This window comes from Electrophorus electricus, chromosome 1 (assembly GCF_013358815.1).
Source record: "Electrophorus electricus isolate fEleEle1 chromosome 1, fEleEle1.pri, whole genome shotgun sequence".
In the NCBI taxonomy this organism is placed as follows: Eukaryota; Metazoa; Chordata; class Actinopteri; order Gymnotiformes; family Gymnotidae; genus Electrophorus; species Electrophorus electricus.
Window position 1 is genome coordinate 6,693,898 of NC_049535.1, and position 20,611 is coordinate 6,714,508.

The following is a 20,611-nucleotide window of genomic DNA, read 5'->3' on the forward strand; positions in this document are numbered from 1 at the left end:
ACCCCTCATTTGATTTTCCACACCTGTCCCTTGTTTAGTTCATGTATTTAAACCCTGCCTTGTGGCCTTGGTCTTGGCTGTTCATTGTGGTTGTTTACTTCATTGCGTTGGCTTCATTGCGTTTATGTGTTCATAGTGTTTGGTTGTATTGAATGCTGGTTTGTTCTCTGTGTATCATAGCCTTCATGTTTCTTAGCCCCGAGTTTTCCTAGCATCTTTTGTTACAGAATGATTTCCATTTGACTTCGTGTGTTTTGGTTGATCATGTATCCCCGTGCTCTCCATGTTGGTAATATGACCCTGGACTATGACAATGACTATGATTTTGGATTTGCGCCTGATAAATCTCGCTCTTCTCCACACGTGTCCGACTCCTTACCGCTCATCGTTACAAATGCAGAAAAAATATATAGTTTGACATATGCAAGAGGTTTATTAATAGCTGAATTAATCGAGTTAACAGCAGTAACAACAAATCCATCACAAAAACAATAATGATCTGTAACAATATTAATGACAGCTAACAGAGCAGTAAAACTTTATTAAGGCATCATAAAATAATATGTACACATGAGGTGGCAGTGAGTTCAGGGAATTAAGCATGTGTAATGTTGCTGTTGGCCTGGGTGCCGCAGGGCACGGGGCAGGACGCACGGACTCCCTTGACAATGTGTAACATTTAATGACATAAAACACATACAATAAGGGTGGCACTCACAATTAACACTAACGGAAAACATGACTGTACACTTAACGTTAAACATAGTACACCGATACATTAATAGATGATTACACAAAACAACGTTACGGCTAGAATGATCAGGATTGACACAAGTATCTTCTGTCCTGGCTCCAAGATGGTGGAATGAACTCCCGCTTGCTGTCCGGACAGCGGAGTCCCTTGCAGTCTTCAAACGCAGACTTAAGACCCATTTATTTGCAGAATATTTAAAGGACAACTGACAATGCTCCCATATTGACTAATACACACGGACAGGGGTTTAAATAGACACAAGACATTAACATTAAACCCTGTGCATGTGTGTGCAATCCCGGGGGGTTGTGGTTACAACACAAACAGCACATGTGGATCCCCCTGCATGCGGCAGGCCGTACCACGTGACTTAAGGGAGAGCAGCAGTCTGTGACAGAACCACCCCCCACCAAGGGGCATGGCTCCCGAAGTGTCCACCCTTGGGACTGCGAATCCAAGGCTGCCGTGCATACACACATACACTGCATAGTTCTGTTGGGTGACCACCTACTACCAGGTGGGCCAGGAACCGCCAACGGGGGGGGGGGGGAGGCAGCATAACTGCCTCTCTCAGGGTATTCCGGTATGCTCCATGTGAAGTGTGGGGGAGAGCATTCCCCGAAGACGACCCCTCCCTAGGGGCGTGGTTCCCGACGCTTCCCCTTCTGGGATAGCGAACTCCAGGCTGCTGTGCAAACACAAAGACAAGACACAGCACTGCCTGATGCCCACCCAACACAAGGCGGGCCAGGAACCTCCCATCTGGACGACCACCCCAAACGAGGGAGAAAGGCAGACTTCCTGCCTCTCTCGGGTCCATCCAGTATGTTTCCTACGATGCGATGCGTCTAAAAACACACACAACGCTCAGATACATACAAACAATAGCGCCAGTCCACAAACATATAAGGCACCGTGCTGCAGCGCCTGCTAATCCCGCAGCCTCTGTAGACGTGTCCTTGGGCCCATCGGACACGCGGGGGTGCATGTCCGCCCTGGTTCCAAGCGTGCTATCCCCCCTAACGGTCCTGCCATCACCAGCCGCTCTAGAAGTGCCCCCGAGGCAGTCTGCCTCTGAGGCTTTGGGCGGACCCCTCCACTCTCGCTGGCGAGTTCACAGAAGGCAAGGAACTCTGGCTTTGCCCTCACTAGCAAGAGACCTAGCCGGCTCCACCAAACCGTCTTCACCGCAGTCCTCAGGGAGCTCTTCGGCTATCCTCGGTCCTGGCTCGGTAGCCTCAGGTCCCCCCCCCCAAAGAAATTCCTGGGGGTGTTCACCTCCACCTCCGGAGTGGACACAGACGCCGGTCGTGGTCCTCTCCCCAATATCCAGGGATCCATGCAGCACCACGGGGAGTGCCTACGCACCTCTCACCTGTAGGTTGGTCATTCTGTAACGCTGCTGCTGGGCCGAGTGCCGCAGGGCGTGGGGCAGGACACACAGACTCCCTTGACAATGTGTAACATTTAATGATATAAAACACATACAACAAGGGTGGCACTCACACTTAACACTAACAGAAAAGATGACTGTACGCTTAACGTTAAACATAGAACACCGATACATTAATAGATGATTACACAAAACAATGTTATGGCTAGAATAATCAGGATTGACACATAAGTAGCGACAATCACCAACAATGGGAGCAGACACGGACAGGGGTTTAAATAGACATGAGACATTTAACATTAAACCCTGCGCACGTATGTGCAATCCCAGGGGGCGTGGTTACAACACAAACAGTACATATGGATCCCCCTGCACGTGGCGGGCCGTACCACATGACTTAAGGCGGAGGAGCAGTCCATGACAAGATGTGAAGTAAAATAAGTAAGAATGGGGAGGATGTCACTGACAAAAGAAAAAGGCTTGCTGTGTACCTTACTAAAAGAAAGTTTTTTTGATGTTGGGTCATGTCATTGAAATGTGGGATTAGGTTTTGGATTTTTAATGTGAACATTTTCCATAGTTTTTACATTGTTTTCGTACTCTTTTGTTCTTTGGCAGCCAGCTAGAATGTGGTCACTGTGCCTGTGCCTGTACCTGATTCTGATTTTTTTATTTTTGCTTTGTATCTCTGACAGGAAGTAGGTCCTCTTCCAATTCATTTAGGGCCTGAGGGCACTCTAATTTACTTTCAGTTTTAGTTTCAGTGTCCCAGCGGTCCAAATAGTTATTTTTACTTTGTTTTATAAACTAATTTGTTTTTAGATTTGGTGGGAAAGCAGATCTAGTATTACTTACAGTACTTGATAGTACTTACAGGGTAAGTAAGCCTCAGAATCAGCTGACTAAGGTGACTCTTTTCAGGGTTTAGTTCTTGGGTCTGTAGTGCCATACAATGCAGCATTTCACTTGGAGTGGTCTTTAAGTGCATCCTGAACTTTTTTGTATTTACTGAGACTGAAAACAGGATTAATTTTGCATTAGTGGGAATTTTCCTTTGGGTTTTTAAAATCATTTTGCAAGCATGGCTTCTGTTGGATGCTTGTCCAATCTAGTGTAGCTGTGATGATTTAGTTGACTCCATACATCACTTCAATACAGTACAATGGGGCTGCATTACACTAATAGTTTACACTACATTGAATTGCATATATATGATATAGAGTATCCTCTTATTTTTATATAGGCTAGTGGTCTTAAAGCTTTCTTCTTAGGTGGATTCACTGCCAAGCTGTGGCAAGGTGCCATTACTAATGCAGTAATGATGAGGCAGAGAAAAGAGCACTGCATTGTGTGCTCTAAGGTAGTGCAGCCTAAAGTGAACTGGTAGTAAAAAAGATTCTTTCAGTGGTATTAAAAAAGATTCCCATTGTGGCCTCTCAAGTACTTTGGGTTCAAAGTAAAAACAGAGCTGTCACTCTAAGATGTACAGCTGACCCTGCTCATTTAGCTAAAAGATGGAAGCTTTTTCTAAGCTTCAGCCAAATGTTGAAATGATCAATCCAATGTGTTCTTGGTGTGTGGGATTCTTTTAGAATATCATGATGTTTGTCTTTAGATTTTAGTAATTTGCCAGGAGGTCCAGGTGATTATGTAACCCCTGTGCAGTGAGAGTAGCACCAGGTCATTTGCACAGAGCAAGAATTTCACTCCCCTGTTTTGTCTTGCCAGGGGATACAGACATTTCCAACTGCATTGCTAACTTATTACTGTAAACACTGAACTGTGCTGGACTTAGGCTGCATCACTGTCTCATTCCTCTTGCTTGCGCGAAGAACTCTGTATGTTTGTTACCAGTTCTTACCACTGATTTAATAATATCATAAACTTTACCCCCTGCACCACACAGTCTCTAATGCCAAATAGAATCAAATGCCTTCCTGAAAGCAACAAAAATAATATTTTTCCTTTTTGTAATGTGTAAATGTGATATCAGCTGTATGGTAATTTGAAGGGAAGTCAGTCTGACTCAGGACACTGTGCTTGTGTGAAGTTAATGGTCAAATTCTCATTTAAAATACTATGAAACTATTAACCTTCCCAAGATGTTATTATTAAATTAATGATTTTCACAATATTCTTTTCTTCAATTTTGGTCTTTGTCATGATTCTTCCCTCCCAGTTTCCGTGTTCCATGTTTTCCCTGCCTTGCGTATTGTAGTTCCATCCCATAGTTTAGTTTTCTCCGCCCCTCATTCGATTGCTTACCCCTGTCCCTTGTTTCTACCTTGTTTAGTTAATGTATTTAAACCCTGCCTTGTGGCCTTGGTCTTGGCTGCTCATTGTTTCTTTGAATCCGTGCATTTATGCTTACGTCATTGCGTTTATGTGTTTGGTGGATGTTTTTGAAAGCCTGTATATGCATTTACTTAAGTTTGTACTCCATGCCTTTGTGTTTATGCTAGCCTTCCTGTTTCCTAGATTTTGTTATAGCCTGCTTCCCCTAGTTGCCTTCGTGTGTTTTGTTTGTTTGATCATGTATCCCCGCAATCTCCATATTGGCTGAATGACCCTGGACTACCCTAACTATAACTATGGATTTACCCCTAATAAATCTTGCTCTTCTCCGCATATGCGTCAACCTCCTCACCGCTTGCCAGTACAGTTTTCTGTTTTTTCTTATTTGATAATTTAATTATTTTCCTGAAGATTTAACTCGGTGTGAAACAATTGTTAATTTTTTCTTTTCTTTTTTTAATATCATAATATTTACTTTGTGGTAGATGCTGTTGGTTTCTTTAAAAGGTGCCATAGACTGGAAAACTGTATCTTGGAATAACTGAAGAAGGAGTGCTTGGTACATTGAACTGACATATTGTGAACCTCAAACTATGTTGTTACCTCCTGCAAATGTAAATACTGCATAAGCAAAACAGGGTCTTAGAATGGGCCATTTCCAAAAATTCTAGACTGTTATGTAACTGTCTTGACTCAATAGTTACGCACTCAGAATTTGCAAACAACAGCGCACATTCTACCCCAGGCAATAATAACTCAGACCTACATATCTGAAACTTCAACGTTCTTGTAAAAAACGAAACAATGTCAGTGGAGCAATTAATGTTTAACAGACAAGGTTTTACATTTCTCTGCATATTTCACTCCTGACAGTTTCTCATACATTAGACAATATCAAGAAAGCTTCACTCAGCATTTCACACTGAAAAGAGTAGGGTAGTTCTAACTTTATTGGCATTACAACCCTGACTGCAATGTCTAAGTAGCTAACTAGCCATGTTATATGGTTTTATTCACATTTCGTAAGTTGAAGCCAGATCATCTTACAAAGTTTCATAGTGAGCTAACAACTGTAATTTACTTTGTGTTGTGGTTGAGATGGAAAGCAAGCTAGGATAGGTGACATTGCCACTACCAGGCTCAATGTAACGAGCTAGAATAACTAGCTAGCTAACGAAATAATATGATGACCTACCTTTTACTGCCTGTGTCCCATTCAAAGAAATAGCCTGTGTTGTCATATTTTATATATATATATATATATATATATATATATATATATATATATATATATATATATATAAAAGATGCATCTATGTCAGTAATTTGATCAATTTTTTATTTATATTTAATCAGCAAGACATAACTCAGAAGCAAATTAGTTTGGTTGCTTAGAAATATCCACTCTATAACTACCTAGCTATCTTGTTTCTTCTACCTAATGCTAGCTTGTCCACCACTGAAGTGGTCATTTGACAAGACATCTAGTCAATCTGTTAATTCAGTTTTGTTTCAGAACTGAAATATCCTCCAATGCAGGCTCACACATAAAATCACCTAAACACTCTATAGTTAACCTCTCACAGCTGGCTAGCAAGTGATTGTGACATATTGATTCTATATAATCTATACTGGTGCTTAAACAAGCCAATCAGAGCAACTCATCAAATACACATGAGACCACAAAAAGGTTGTCCAAAAAAGAAGCTTGATTCATTCTAGGGCTATTCATTCTAAGTTATAAATGGGCAAAATTCATATCTTCCTTATAGTCACCAAAGAACAATTTAAAAATACTTAATAAATGCATTATGGTGCACTATAAATAGCAAGATTTAGACTGGGCTTGTCAACTTTAAAATTAGTTCAAAGAAAGTCAGTCATTTTATTACAGTTTTCTAGGCTCCAGTGGTGTCTCTCTGGATGTTCTGAGGATATAGTTTAATTTGGTTATGATCTGATAGTGGAGTTTTCTGCTTGAGAGTAAATGCACTGAAGGAGGCTTGGTCGCTATCAGTGGCTGCACAGTCATCTACACTAGCTCTAAGAGCTGAATAATATGTGAACCTCCCTAAGTAGTGCCCTCTGTCTGCCAATAAGTATGTACAGGTCTAAGGCTTGACAAAGATGCACTCATCCTTTCTACTGTATAACTGTTCTGCTGATTAAGCTCTCTCATGCCAACATCAACTGAGGTTACACAAACACCTACACATGGATACATTAAGCACTCACAATTTGTAACACTATTCAAGTAAAAAGGGAGTGAAACTTTATTTTTCAATCACTGGGAAGTTAGCTAAATAAAAGTACCTACTTACTTACTGAACCTTGCAGTTCAACACTTTAAAAAATGAAAACACGTTGAGCCTACTGTGTTATGCAACGAGAAATTCCCCCTGTACCAACACTGTGGATGTAGATGTGAGTGAAGCACCATGTCTTACTGATGTTGACTAAGACTTAGTGGATCTTTTTTGTCTGTGAGAACTGCCTGCAAGAGCAACAAAGGAAACGGTAGTAACTTTCTTCTTAACACTTAAAAAGGAAGGAAATTAAACTAAAGTAAACCCACTGACAGCAACCCTAACTAAATGGAAGGCTCACCAATAACTGTCACCATGATATTAACATCCAGTAAATGTTTTATATATATATATATATATATATATATATATATAATATATATATATATATATATATATATATATATATATATATATATAAATATATATATATATATATATATATATATATATATATATATATATATATATATATATATATATATATATATATATATATATACACACACACACACACACACACATGCATGCAAAAAAGGGCAAATACTTGTCTGTATGGAGAAAAACAACCCTTAAAGTTGGCTAGTTCATGAACTCCCTGACCTTGTTTTGGAAGAGACATCTTCTCCCCCAAACAAAGTGCTAAAGCAAAATCAAATTAGAGGAATGTATCCACTTATGACTGTGCAGTAAAAATGGAGACTAAAAATAACTTACAGCTAATGTGTCTTACAAGTATAGCACTGTGCTGCCTGTAAAATGTCCACTTAGCATGTACACAAGACTAGCATGTCATTCTGTACTGACGTCACTGCCAACAGCTGCGGCTGCCAACTAACCAGACAGTTCCCATAACACTAAAACAGAAATGAAAATGACTCGTCTCAAATGGTGCATTCACGGAGTAAGAATCGATTCTCAGTTCCGATTTTCTTTTAACCTTCAAGTCTGTAAGGGACATGCACATGTCATCAGTGAGAACAGATTTCTTTTGTGATTTGCAGGTGGACCTTTATAAAAATAATTATGTGGATGACCCAAACATGCACATAAATCACAGAAATGTTATTCATATTATATGTTTTATTCATGTCCTATTTCCAAGATTTTAATGAAACCTCAAAAATGAATAAAAGCATAATGGCTAGCTACAATTTGTTACAATGTCTTCACCAAACAGACCCCAAATCCACAGATTGCATTGCTGTCATAATGTCAATCAACTGGTACAAGTAGAAATCCAAAATCTAACTGTGAAGACAGATACATGCCTCCAGACAGCTGATCTAATGTTCATACTGACAGTAGTAGAGGTCTGCTGTATGTGATCAACTCCGTATGACAGTGTGGAGAGGCCAAGTTGATTTAAGTTCCACACATGAATTAGTTTAACATAGCCACAAGACACTAGAGGTTGCAAAATCTTAACGTGAGACAGTGTACTTTATTCATGCTCTTACCTTTTACATTTACAGCACTTAGCTGACACTTTTATCCAAAGCAACTTACAATTAGGATTTTTTTTAGTAATTGAGGGTTAAGGGCCTTGCTCAGGGGCCCAACACTGGCAACTTGGCAGCAGTGGGCTACCATTAGAAAATTGTTAGATCTAGTTCCTTTAAACAAAATGTAAAGTTCTGTTACTTTCTACATTTAGACAGATATCTACATGAACTGTATTCTGCCATTTGCTGGATACTGTTTGCACTTAAGTCACCAACTATGGTTATGTTTACAAAGGACTGGGTAATAGATTGGTCTTTCATCTCTTGACTATTCTGTTATTTTCAATTCTGCCGAAGTTTGGTTCATTTCATCAAGTTTCCTAGTCCATTATTGAGTCAAGACTAAAAGATAAAGGACTAATGGATAAGTCCATGCATCCTTAATATTCTTGTTAAGAGTCCTCTTGCTCTTTACCTCTGTATGGTCTGTTAATAAAGCCTTGTCAGGCTGCGCTGGCTAATAACAACAACATTGGTTGCAAGTGCTCTCAGTATGTCTTCTGTAATGAAATCCAACAAAAGATACACTTTAAGTAAAGAAGCTCTATCAATAATGGAGACGTAAACTGAACTTACATGCTAAAATAGTTCATGTGAACAAGTTAATACAATGTACATATGGATTGAAAAGGTTTCCTACTGTGGCCTCTCCAAGACTCTGTAACTCAAAGTAAAAAGATGAGCAGCTGACCATGCCCCTTCAGCTGAATGACGGAAGCCTTTTCTAAACCTCATCCAAATGTTGAAATGATCCAACCAAGCTGCCGTATTTCTTTTAGGCTGTTATCATAGTGTGCATGGCTGCAAGCATTTCTTTCCAAAAAAGACTGAACGATTCTACGATTTTGTGTTTTGGTGCAAAACTGGCTCTGGCCCAGCACCTGCTAAAAGGTGTGCTTCTGTTGAGCATTGAGACATGCTCTCAAACCCACACTCTCCAACCCACAACTCTCCTACTCACTCTCTTGCGTTCAGCTCAACCTCTTCTTAAACTTTCCATGTGCACATGCACATACACCCACACCCACACCCACACCCACACCCACACACACACACACACAAACCAAAACAATTGTAGAGGGAGCAGTTACGCTCCTGTGAAGAATGGTGCTGAAGCATACACCACCATTAAAATGCAGTAGAGCTGGATTCCGACCCCAAGGCCTGAACTCAAGGTGCATTCATCCTCACTATGCACCAGTGACCTGAGGCACACAAGGGCCTTCAATATCTTGCGTCACTAGGTTTCACTGGGCTAGAACAGAGGAAATAGGATGCAGTGTTCCAGAATACTGTAGAGCTGAATACTGAAGTAACACAGAGACATTCTGAAGTAATGACAATGCAGCAGATATAGTCAGGAAACCGGACTAATGTGGCCTTTGTCTGAGGCCACTAAACACTGCCCCCAATCATCAAAGCAAGGACAGCATGAACCCACAGAGAGAAAACATCAAACACAGAACACAGGATGCAGAACCACTGTCGTGGTAATGTGTTCACAAAAGAACATGAAGGTGTTTTTTCAAAGAAACTGAAATGGAGACAACAGCTGTTCAGTAAGATACATCCTCCAACTGTATTCTACCATAATTTATATGATTTATACATTATTCTCACTATAGCCATAGTGTCCTAATAAATATTCCAGACCTGGCTAAACAGACAGCTTAGCTGAGTTAGTGTCAAAGTGTTCCAATCTAATCAGGAATCTGATTAGGAGTGATTTCATTTCACTCTCAATTTCTAACTAGGTACATTTATGTATGATTTATTTGCTTAGCGCATTTATACAAGGACAATACAGAATATACAATAAAATAAGAATAACGAGATAATAAAAAGAAATACAATATCTTACATAGCACACACAACAAACAATCCAGGTACATTGTTTAATTATAGACTCTGACCCATCTGTTCGCACACACAATTCCTGAGCTGCCCTCTTCCCAGTTAATCTTGGCCTCTGTGGATGAGATTTATCTGGGTGGCAGATTATTCTCAACATTGCATTCATGGAGACATGGCAACCAAAAGCAGTGTTTTGACTTATTATAAATATATAAATATAAATAAATATATATATATATATATATATATATATATATATATAATTTTATTTTTTTAATGTATTTATTTGTGTGTGTGTGTGTGTGACTATAATTGTGTATAATTATCTATGAGATGAGAAACTAACTGCTTACTGCTAGATTGGTCACATGCCAAAACAATACAATGAGGCTGCTGCTGTGTAGTAAACATGGTTATTCCATACTTTCACTGTGTGTGTGTGTGTGTGTGTGTACGTACACACACACACACACATCTGAAGAAGATTCTAGGTGAGTAGCTGCAGTTTACTGTATTAAGAGATGTAGAGATATTCAAAATTGTTTTAAAGTACACAGAGTTGAAAGGACAGCTGCTAATAAGGATACTAATTTTATTTCTTTATAGTAATAATAATAATAGTGATATCAAGTATGATTGCATAATAATAATAACACCACTTAAATAAAGTCACCTAAATCATCTTTCTTCAAGTATTTCCCATACAGGTGACCAGATTTCACAGAAACTGCGGTGTCTGTGAGGGCTCTCAAAAGTAATTTTTTTTTTTCCAGTGGGAAAACATAAGCAATCTGTGTTGACCACATTTTAAGAGATCCACAACTATCAAATACATTTTTTGCCCAATAGTTTAGGACTCAAATGGAATATTCCTGGGCCTCATTTAACACAAAAAGGTATAAACTAGGTGAAAACTTAAAACTTTTACATAATAATTTCTCAATAATTTGACGAATATCACTCCACAATGTCTGAATTCTACCACAGTGCCAAAACATACGCATAATAGTGCCTTTAGCAGAGTGACATTTAGGTCATAGTGGTGATGCTGTTGGGAACATCTTATGCGGATGCACTGGATTGAAATAGGATCTGTGAAAAACTTTTGTTCCTAGATGTTGATGGAAGTACATAGTAGGAATATTTTCTTATATATTATTCAATGTTTTGTCATCAGACCTACAGGAAAGGTCTGTGTCCCTGATCTTAGGGAGTAATAAGTTAACAAACCTGAATGCATGAGACAGCACAGAATATATACTTTACAGAATATATACATGCGCACACTTATTCCTTAATTAAAGAGGGAAATCTGGGTAAAGAAAAATCAGAAATAAGAAATTTGGGATTTTCAGATATTGCTTGATATCCTTCCATACAATAAGTATACTGTATATAACATATTAATCTTTACAATTGCTAATAGTTTATCTATGGATTTCACAAATGGGAGAGTTTTCAGCACAAGTGGCTTGCAAAATGAGCCCTCAACATCAAACTATCATCATTTGTTTAATTTGTGACGACCAGTAGTAGAACTGGAGGTTAGGCAGCGAAGCCCCTCCCAAATCTTTGGGTTTAATGAAGGCTGAAATCTTAATTTAAGGTTTCTTATTGATTCATATGTAATAAATTATACAAGTATTTATGCTTTAAAAAATCAGATCAAGAACAACACCGAGACAACTCTCTGGGTTAGACATATACAAGAGAACATCATCTGCATACAGAGAGACATGATGGTTTTCTCCCACAATTCATATAGCAGAATAGGCCTTGGTTGCCTTATTCTATTGAGAAAGAGGCTTAATCGTCAAAAAACAACAACAACAGAAGAGGAAAGAGTGGGCAGCCCTGCAGACAGCACTTACTAACTGGAAACTCATTAGAGAAAGTTATTTGTGTTTACTCTTGCAACTGGGTGCGAGTAAAGTGCTTTAATAGGGGGTACAAAGATTGTGATTAGATCACTAAAATCTTTAGATCACTAAAATGTATTACATAAACAATGCAGACTGTTAAAGGGTAACTAATTGATGCATGTCCTGTCATTAAATACACATGTGTGTCAGACACAAATGCTTCTTCTTGTTCTGTATCTAACATGTATGCCATGTTTGACTGGTGAGAGAAACCAGGACATACCATTTTGCCCACTTGTAAATTGTACTCAAACAGTCGATGAAGTGGTATTTATAAGTGGGAAACTTGGGATTGTAGATGATCTACATGTTTATAAGATGTGACCTGTACCACGACCTCTGATGAACTTCCACATGAAACCTGATGAATCCTGAAAATGTAATGCGTTTCAAATTTTGACCTCTATGAAACTGAAAGGAGCAGGTACCACACAAGCAGGATGGGTTTTTATCAGTGGGTAAAAGATTTGGATCTCCATGCTTTTTGTGCATTGTAAGCAGAACTTCTGACAAGCACCCGAACAGAGTGAAGTTATATTTACTAGTTAACCACCTTGTACAAACAACTTTCTGATAAGCACCCAAACACAGCAATAAATTAGTAGCTTCTGACTGTCCAGTTGTCATAATTAGTTAATTGGAACTACATCTGCGGCAGTATTTAAAGGCCTAAGTTTAGAGCCAGTGCTTTTTTACCTTTTGGGAAACCAATTTCAAACAAAACATCCACAATTTCCAAACAACTGAAGGTACTATATGCATGTGTATAAATAACTGCATGCGAACATTAAAGTGTTGAGACCACAGACACTGCATTGTTCAAAAAGAAGGCAAGAATTACGTGCCTGGGCTTAAATTTTGGTCAGAAAGATTCAACTGAATCCCAAGACAAGACAAGGAACAGGTGAAGGAGTTGGAGGCATCAGGTACCAAAGAATCTATAGCTGCCATTACAACAGTATTACATCACCACGGCCTGAAGGCTGTCAGGCAAGGAAGAAGCCTACTCCAAGTACAGACTGAATTTTGCAGGTGAGTAGCAGGACAAAGGCTTAGCCTTTTGGAGAAGTGTTTCCTGGTCAGATTAAACAAGAATTTAACTGTTTGGCTATAACGATCAGAAATGTGTATGGTGAAAAAAAAAAAGAGGCTTTTAGAACAAAACACCATACCATCTGTAAAACAAAGGAGTGACAGCATCATGTGTTGTGAGTGTTTTTTTCTTGGAAATGGAGTAGTGCACTTCAGATAACATCATGAGGAAGAAGGATTATCTAGAAATACTAAAACAACTCCTAAAGACATCATCCACAAATATAACCTGATTGCAATGGAGTCTTCCTGCAGGTCCTGAGCATTCCTCCAAATGGCTTAAATGACCCAATGGCTTAAAGACAACAAAGTCAAGGTACCAAAGTGGCCATTATAAAGCCCTGACCTGAATCCCATGGAAAATTTGTGGACTGAACTGAAAACTCATATCAAAGCAAGTAGGACAACTTGAGTTACACCAGTCCTGTCACGAGTAAAGGGACAAAATTCTGGTTTTATGAGAAGCCTGTGGACATCTATCACACATTTTATTCTAGTCAAGCAATTAAAAGTGAATGTCACAAAATACTAACCAAGTATATGTGAATCTTTGACCCAGGAAAAATTTGATGTCTTTGCTATTATTTTGAAAGTACTTCTTGTGGGATCATAAAGTCAATTACCTATAGTCTAAATATTCTATATTTTTGTCCCTTACAAGCCCAGGATCTCAGATTTACCAACTTCTTTTATCCTTGCAACAACTTTTGTTTCCACAGCCAAACTTCTTTGTGAGTGATATAACTGACATTAAATGCAATAAAAAATGATACAGCTATATGACTCCAGTAGCCCATATTAGCCCATGTTTTATTGTACCAAGGAGAATATCTTGGGTAGCCTGGGTAAGGCGAATGGTTTGCAGAAATCTGGGTCTCTTCCCTTAAAAAAAATCACTTTCTGAGGCTCCTGATAACTGCACATCAAAGCAGCCAACTAGGTCAGGGTAAAATTAGCCATTGGCCTAACAGAAATGAGGAAATTTGCCAAATATGGTAATATTTCTTGAGTCTGAAATTACTCTGACATTCTTCTCAAGAAGACTACTCTAGAAAATTCCAAAAGGTATAATAACCAATATTTTAAATGCCATAAATGTTTTATGTAATTTGACAAAGCACAATATTTTTCAAAATAAAAACAAAACTATTCTTTTAAAATACAGTAACAAGTAGCACATAGATTCATCAACATTTACTGTGTTATTGTTTCCCTCATGTATTTAAATGGTCTGCTACAATAGGCCAGTACATCAGGCCATGACATCCCAGCCAGTTGGCATGACAGCATTATGCGAGTGGGAAGCTGACTGTTAAAATCTCTGAATACAGCTGTGCGGCGCTCAGCCTGTCCTGTTGAGGTGGAGGCCACTAAACGGCCTCCAGCTGTGTTCACAGTCATTCTTCACCATGACAGCGCACAGTAACAGGCCAGAGCAGTGGGACAGTAGCCTGACGTCAGTACACCACGTAGGCAGGGCCAGAGCTCAGGTTACCATGGCTCGGGTTATCATGACCTCCAGCGAATCTCTCAAAATCATTTTAAGGCAAAGCGGACATCCGATTAGCCGAAGGGGGAAAAAAGGGGAAAAAAAGCAACTGAGATAAGGATGAGGAGTAAGTATGGAGGCGTTAAAGTCAGCGCAACAGTCATTAAATACATTCACAAGTGTATGGTGTAATAAACAGTTGCATTCATAACAAGGTGCAGGGCTGATAAATATACAGGAAGCATCATGGACTGCGGGGGGGCGAGGATAAAGGAAGACAATAAACAGATTACATATTCTTTTACAATGTAATTTCCTGCAACAAGGACACAGAGGGGTGGGAATGCTATAGACGGTTGATTATGAATATTTTTTTTCCACAAAGCAGGCACACTAACGTTTTTCCTTTCCGAAGAATGAAAACAATGTAGCTTCGCAATAAAAGGAGAAACAGCTGTGCTTTTCCCGCAAAGCAAAAACAAAGTCGTAATTAACGTTTACCTTCGCCCAATTTTTTTAAACTTAGTGTGACATGGACATGAGCAGCATTTAAAATGAAAGCCTAACATGTATCCTGCTGCCGGACTAATGAGCCTATTTTCCAGAACTGGAAATGTCAAGGCCCAGTGACACAATGGATTCTATCAATGCCTCGTTTAACATTAATCAATATTATGTTAACACGTTTCATCTGTTTCTGACTGATGTTGAGTGCAAGTTGCACCCAACATGATTCATCTTTCAACAAATTTTAAAAGCACTTAAGTGTTTTAAAGAAACCCTAGATTTTTAAATGCTGTTGCTGTAGATCTATATTTTAAAATAAGATACTGTTCACTGTTAGAACTTGTTTTTTCAGGAAGGATGACTCTACTACCTTCTTTGGAAACATCCTTGGGAAAGGCTCAGCTATCCTCAAGCCTCTGGGCTGTGGTCCTGTTCTCCCTGCACCAGAAAGATGGAGCCATGGTTCTGAATCAAGCACCACGATGAATCAAGCCATGTCCAAGATGCACTTTACAAAGAGTTCCTTAAAGGCCTTGAGGAGAGAAGTAATAACATATCTTCTGCCTCTGAACACAGCACTAATTCCTAACTCTCAGGGTAGTGATGGAAAGGGCTTGGAAAGGTCATATATATCCAGGAACGGCTGACAGTAGTCAGCAATATCCCTTACCACCAGAAACATTTGAGTAATTACTTAAGTCTAGTTGTTGGCTGTCAAAGATTCTGAAGGGAGTGCATGATAGTCTTGGGAGACAACCATTCTCGCATCGTTCTACTTGGCAACAGACAGCCACATCACGCTGGTTATCTGCAAAGGCGTCAATAAGACGACATTCTAAAAATGGAAAGACGCTTAAAAGTATAAATGCAGCCACTGAAAGCTATAGTGTTTGTGTGGGTTTGCATCCACTGGCCACCGTGAAGGTAGGATTTCTTATCCACTCAACTGAAACTGATATCAAAATATTGATACACATTCTAAATAGTGGAAGTGTTGAATAAACAGTGCGTGTCTGTGATTGTGGTACTGCTAAGCCCTGTGTTTGCCTGGGATTTCTGCCCTGCCTCCACACAGCTTCCTGAGAGAGAGAGAGAGAGAGAGAGAGAGAGAGAGAGAGAGAGAGAGAGAGAGAGAAAGCAGAGAAGCAGCAATAGAGACGGCATGATTGAGGACATCCTGCCTTGCCTCGACTTGTTTTTACAAGTTTTTTTGCCTCAGCATTCCCTTCTGTTGTATTAAACGTCTCCATAAGGTATGAAACACTGCCAGCATTCCAGGACCTGCGACGGTGAAATGAGTCAATGGATCTAATGCACCAGGCTCCTCCATCGTACAATTGGTGAATAGCAGTTAAGATATAGGCCTATTGCTGTAGCTAAAATTATCTTAACATATGAGAATTTAATGTAATTTAAGAACAGACCCATTTTATACCTCCACAAGCAATCTGTCCATTCTGCAGCAGAAAAGATGCTTCGATTGCACATTAGAGGCTTCACACCTTGCCACTTTTGTGACCACAATACATGTCGCTCCAACATGTTTTCTTCCTCTCAGTCTTCTTAGTGAAATAAACCGAGCAATGCCTAGTTTCACTGGGAGGAGTAGGTAAGCACTGAAAGCAACACATGCAAAGTGTGGAATGGTAATAAAGAGCCGGGTCCGTCCAGAGAGACAGTCTTTGCAAAGGTGAGATTTCCACTTAGAATTGATTGGCCGCGATCAATATTGAATGAGGCGGGAGCCATGCTGGAGAGGTGGCTCCATTGGAGCCTATGTCTCATGTTGCTGCAAGCCAAAGCTCAGAAGAACTCCAGTGCAAAAGAGGCTGGACATGGTGTTCCATGGCTCCAAGCAGCTCAAATTGGGGCTTTTGGGGCTGCTTAGGAAGAAGCATCAAATAAAAAGAACATCATAACTGGAACCTATGGCTAGGTACTACACACCTCATACACATATCACTATTTAGGTTTTGCAACATGGCCTCATATAGTACATGAGACATTTATTTCAGTTAACTGGAATAGAAATCATAAATTTACCTTAAATACGGAAATATCATCAGGCCTGTCTAAGTAAACAAATGCAACCTACCAAACATAAAAAAGAAGTTGATTATAAAATAGTCCTGCATCATTTTGAGCGGGGAATTTACATTTGATTCATTGAGTTGGGATACAGGGACATTGGGATAATTACAGAATGCTTGTCGCAATCAATGAAACTAAAAACAAGGACATTGGTAGCTCAGTGGTTAAGGTACTTGACTTGTAATCAGAAGGTTTCCAGTTCAGGTTCCCCCTGTTGGGCCCTTGAGCAAGGCCCTTATCCCTCAATTGTTCAAGTTGTACTCAGTCATAATTGTAAGTTGTGTTGGATAAAAGTGTCAGCTAAATGCCATAAATGTAAAAAACCAAAGTGCCTATACATATTCTTGGCGTCATCATTCAATGCCAAAATCAAATTTAAGGTGTCAGATACTCTCTTGAAAGCAACATTATTTTAGCACTTGTTTACATTTGTAATGTATTTATAGCTTACACTCGTATTTATAACTTAACTGTTTTCTAACTTTACACTGAATGCATGCTGTCCGAACTGCCTCTCCCAGCTACTTGGGATTCAAAGTAACTATGTTCTCTTCCTCTAATCTTCCCAAATTCCAACTGCACCAAGAGTACAGAAGTATTCTGGTATGAGACACTTGGCATGAAATGGGAAATGATTCTGCCCATATTCCATTAAAAAGATGCTAAAGTGATATACCGCGCATATGCAAGATTCCTGGGAATGGTGCCTGTCTCCAACGAAAATACACACTGCACTCTGACTGCTTATTTTTCACACTATGACAAACACGCACCTCATCTTGGCTGTATTTTTAAGCCCCCGTTGTTTGGGTTACCCATAAATGTTTACATCTGTGGTACTGACTCCCTTACATTCACAGAGTTCCACATAAACAAAATACACTAGTCAACTGAAGAAAAAAATGATTGCAATTCCTAAGTGTTTGAGTCACCCTATCATTATTATTTGGTCTAGACAGAACATAAAATGTAAAAGAACCTGTCTACAAATAGACTGCTAAAAACAAGATACATTTAAATGACTTGGAAAAAAAAACAGAGGGTGGCTTTTTAAGAATAAAATGCTGTGCATCATGGATAAGTGCACTATAAGTAAAACCTTTCTTATCTGACTTACCAAGTAGACTGAATATGAGAACTGTGCCAAGAAATACCCTTTAAACTGTTTGATTTCACTAAAGTACCTGCAACAATGAAAGCTGCAAAATGTTATTTCCAGGCAACCTGATATTTTTTCCTAGGTAACACAGTTATCAGATAGGGTAAAAATAAGGTAAAAAACACAAGTCAGCTGTGTTTTTAACCAGTAGTTTAGTCGGTGTTGTTCAGCTTTGCGATCCTATCAAGTTCCCATTTTCCACTGAAACCCAATAACAGGAAAACTCATTCACGATTTTTATTTTATGTATGTATATATTGGCTTCAAATCCATAAAACCAGTGAAATCTCAGCCAGCAGAGGGTAGCCAATAACAGTACATCAAAGGATAACCAGAAGTGAGCACCCAAATGTAAAAATATTCCCCAAAAAGGTGCAAGAACAGAACAAAAGATTAATTCCATCAAAAGACAAAGAAAATGTGGGGAGTTAGTTAGTGTCATAAGATAATATAGTGTTCTTTGACCATAATTAAGTCTACTCTTTGGAAAAGAAATCAGAGAGATGTAAATATGTTTACAAACACATAATAGGCTGTAATAACAAGAGTGGATAGTCCTTATGGAATGTACTTTATGTTGATAACATTTCATTGTAGAGGTGTCATTGGGAGATTATGGTAAGAGTTTTTCTCTGTAGTATGTTTTTCCTTGGCACATGGCTTGTCACAACATCAGTATAAACAAATGTAACCTCTGGTGTCAATCAATCATATGTAGAAACATCTTATACAAATCTGCTATTATCTTTGTCTTTTGTCAGTACTAACAATCCATTTACTTGCTATTATGCAAAATGTGACTTAGATATTAATCTAGCTAAGGCTCTTCTTAAGCAGTTACTACCATTTGCCAGTACAGCTGACTCCCCTACTTCACATACAACCAGAACTTCCACTACTACTTCTGAGTGCATGAAACCTGTCATCATTATCTTCTTCAGAACAATCGGTGACAGAAGATGTTGATGAAACTGACTCTTAAGACCAACATGGTATCCATGGCTGACTTTAGAGAAACCACTTGTAAGAGGCAAGAGAGGCAGTCTGCCATCGGCCCTTTCCAAAAATATGCCTGGATGTGGCTTGAGGAGAACCTAGGCACAGATGGCGGTCCTTAGACCCTGAATCCGAGTTAAAGATTTTGCACTGCGGGCTTAAACGATAAAATTATAAAATGTGTGCATATAACTAGTTAACAACGCCTGAATCGACTTAATTTACCAGAAATATCTTTATTGTGTGAGAATCACAATCTGATATTCAGGGGAATCGTGACTAGCAGGCCTATCTATTCTAATGTCAGGCTACGGCCCATTCATTCTCTGTGTAGGTGGTTGATAAAATCTTCACAACTATCTTTGTCCTTTTAATTTCGTTTATATTAGATTATAGAAGATCCCATCACTTCAACTATCTCAGCGGACAATGTGTATTACAAACCTTAGTAAAATAGATCTGCTGGTGGTGTCCAGAAAAGAATTAATGTAAAATTTCAAACCTAGCGTTACTGGTCTCATTTCACTGTGTGAAGGAGTATGCTAGCGTTAACTACCAGCGCTGATGCTAATATCACAGCAGAGTGCTAGCAAGCAGTCCCAGGATGTTGAATCGAACATATTGTTGCAATGAAAACTAAATAAGTTAAAAGTATTGTAAAAGAGAAAGCTAATCTTGTACGAAGTTTAACAGATAACGGTTGGAGCCTCCGTTGGGCAATAACGTCTCAGCCGGATTCTTTTGCCAACAACTAAGCGCGAGCACACTGCAACAACGTAGGCTGGCCAGCTAACGATAGCAACGTTGGGCCATCTACAAAGAGATAGCTAGCTACATACCTAAGTACATCTTTTTTGACTGCAGAATTGTTGTACTTAAAAAGGAAAGCACTACAATAAATGAAAAGTAACAATTAAAGCGTCGGGTGAAAGTACAGCGAAAACAACAAGCTGAACTTGGGCGTCACCTTACCTGACTCGCTTTATGAAATTGCTTCTTCAACCCCGCCACCGACATCCTCAGAAAAGGTAAGAAAACACAAAAGGAGAAAGCTAAAAAAAAAAAAAAAAAAAAAAAAAAGGGCGGGATGAACAATGAAAACAAAATCAAAACACTCTATAAATATAAAACAATCCTTTACTGGTCCCAGAAAGATCACACTAGGCGTTCTCCTATTTGAATTAGTGTGTAACCGTCCGCTGACAGACGCATTTCGCGGTGGGCTTTTTCCTCCACTGGGAAGAGGTG

At 39.1% G+C, this 20,611-nt stretch overlaps 1 protein-coding gene across 2 annotated transcripts in view; it reads right to left on the bottom strand.

Annotated features, from left to right (window-relative positions):
• sh3gl3a (SH3-domain GRB2-like 3a) overlaps positions 1–20,611 on the bottom strand; it is a 33,674-nt gene extending 13,063 nt beyond the window's left edge. For both annotated transcript variants that reach the window (XM_027019850.2, XM_027019849.2), the window contains exon 1: positions 20,336–20,611. In XM_027019850.2, coding sequence (XP_026875651.1) covers positions 20,336–20,380 — 45 coding nt within the window. In that variant the 5' untranslated portion in view covers positions 20,381–20,611. The remainder of the gene's footprint in view (positions 1–20,335) is intronic.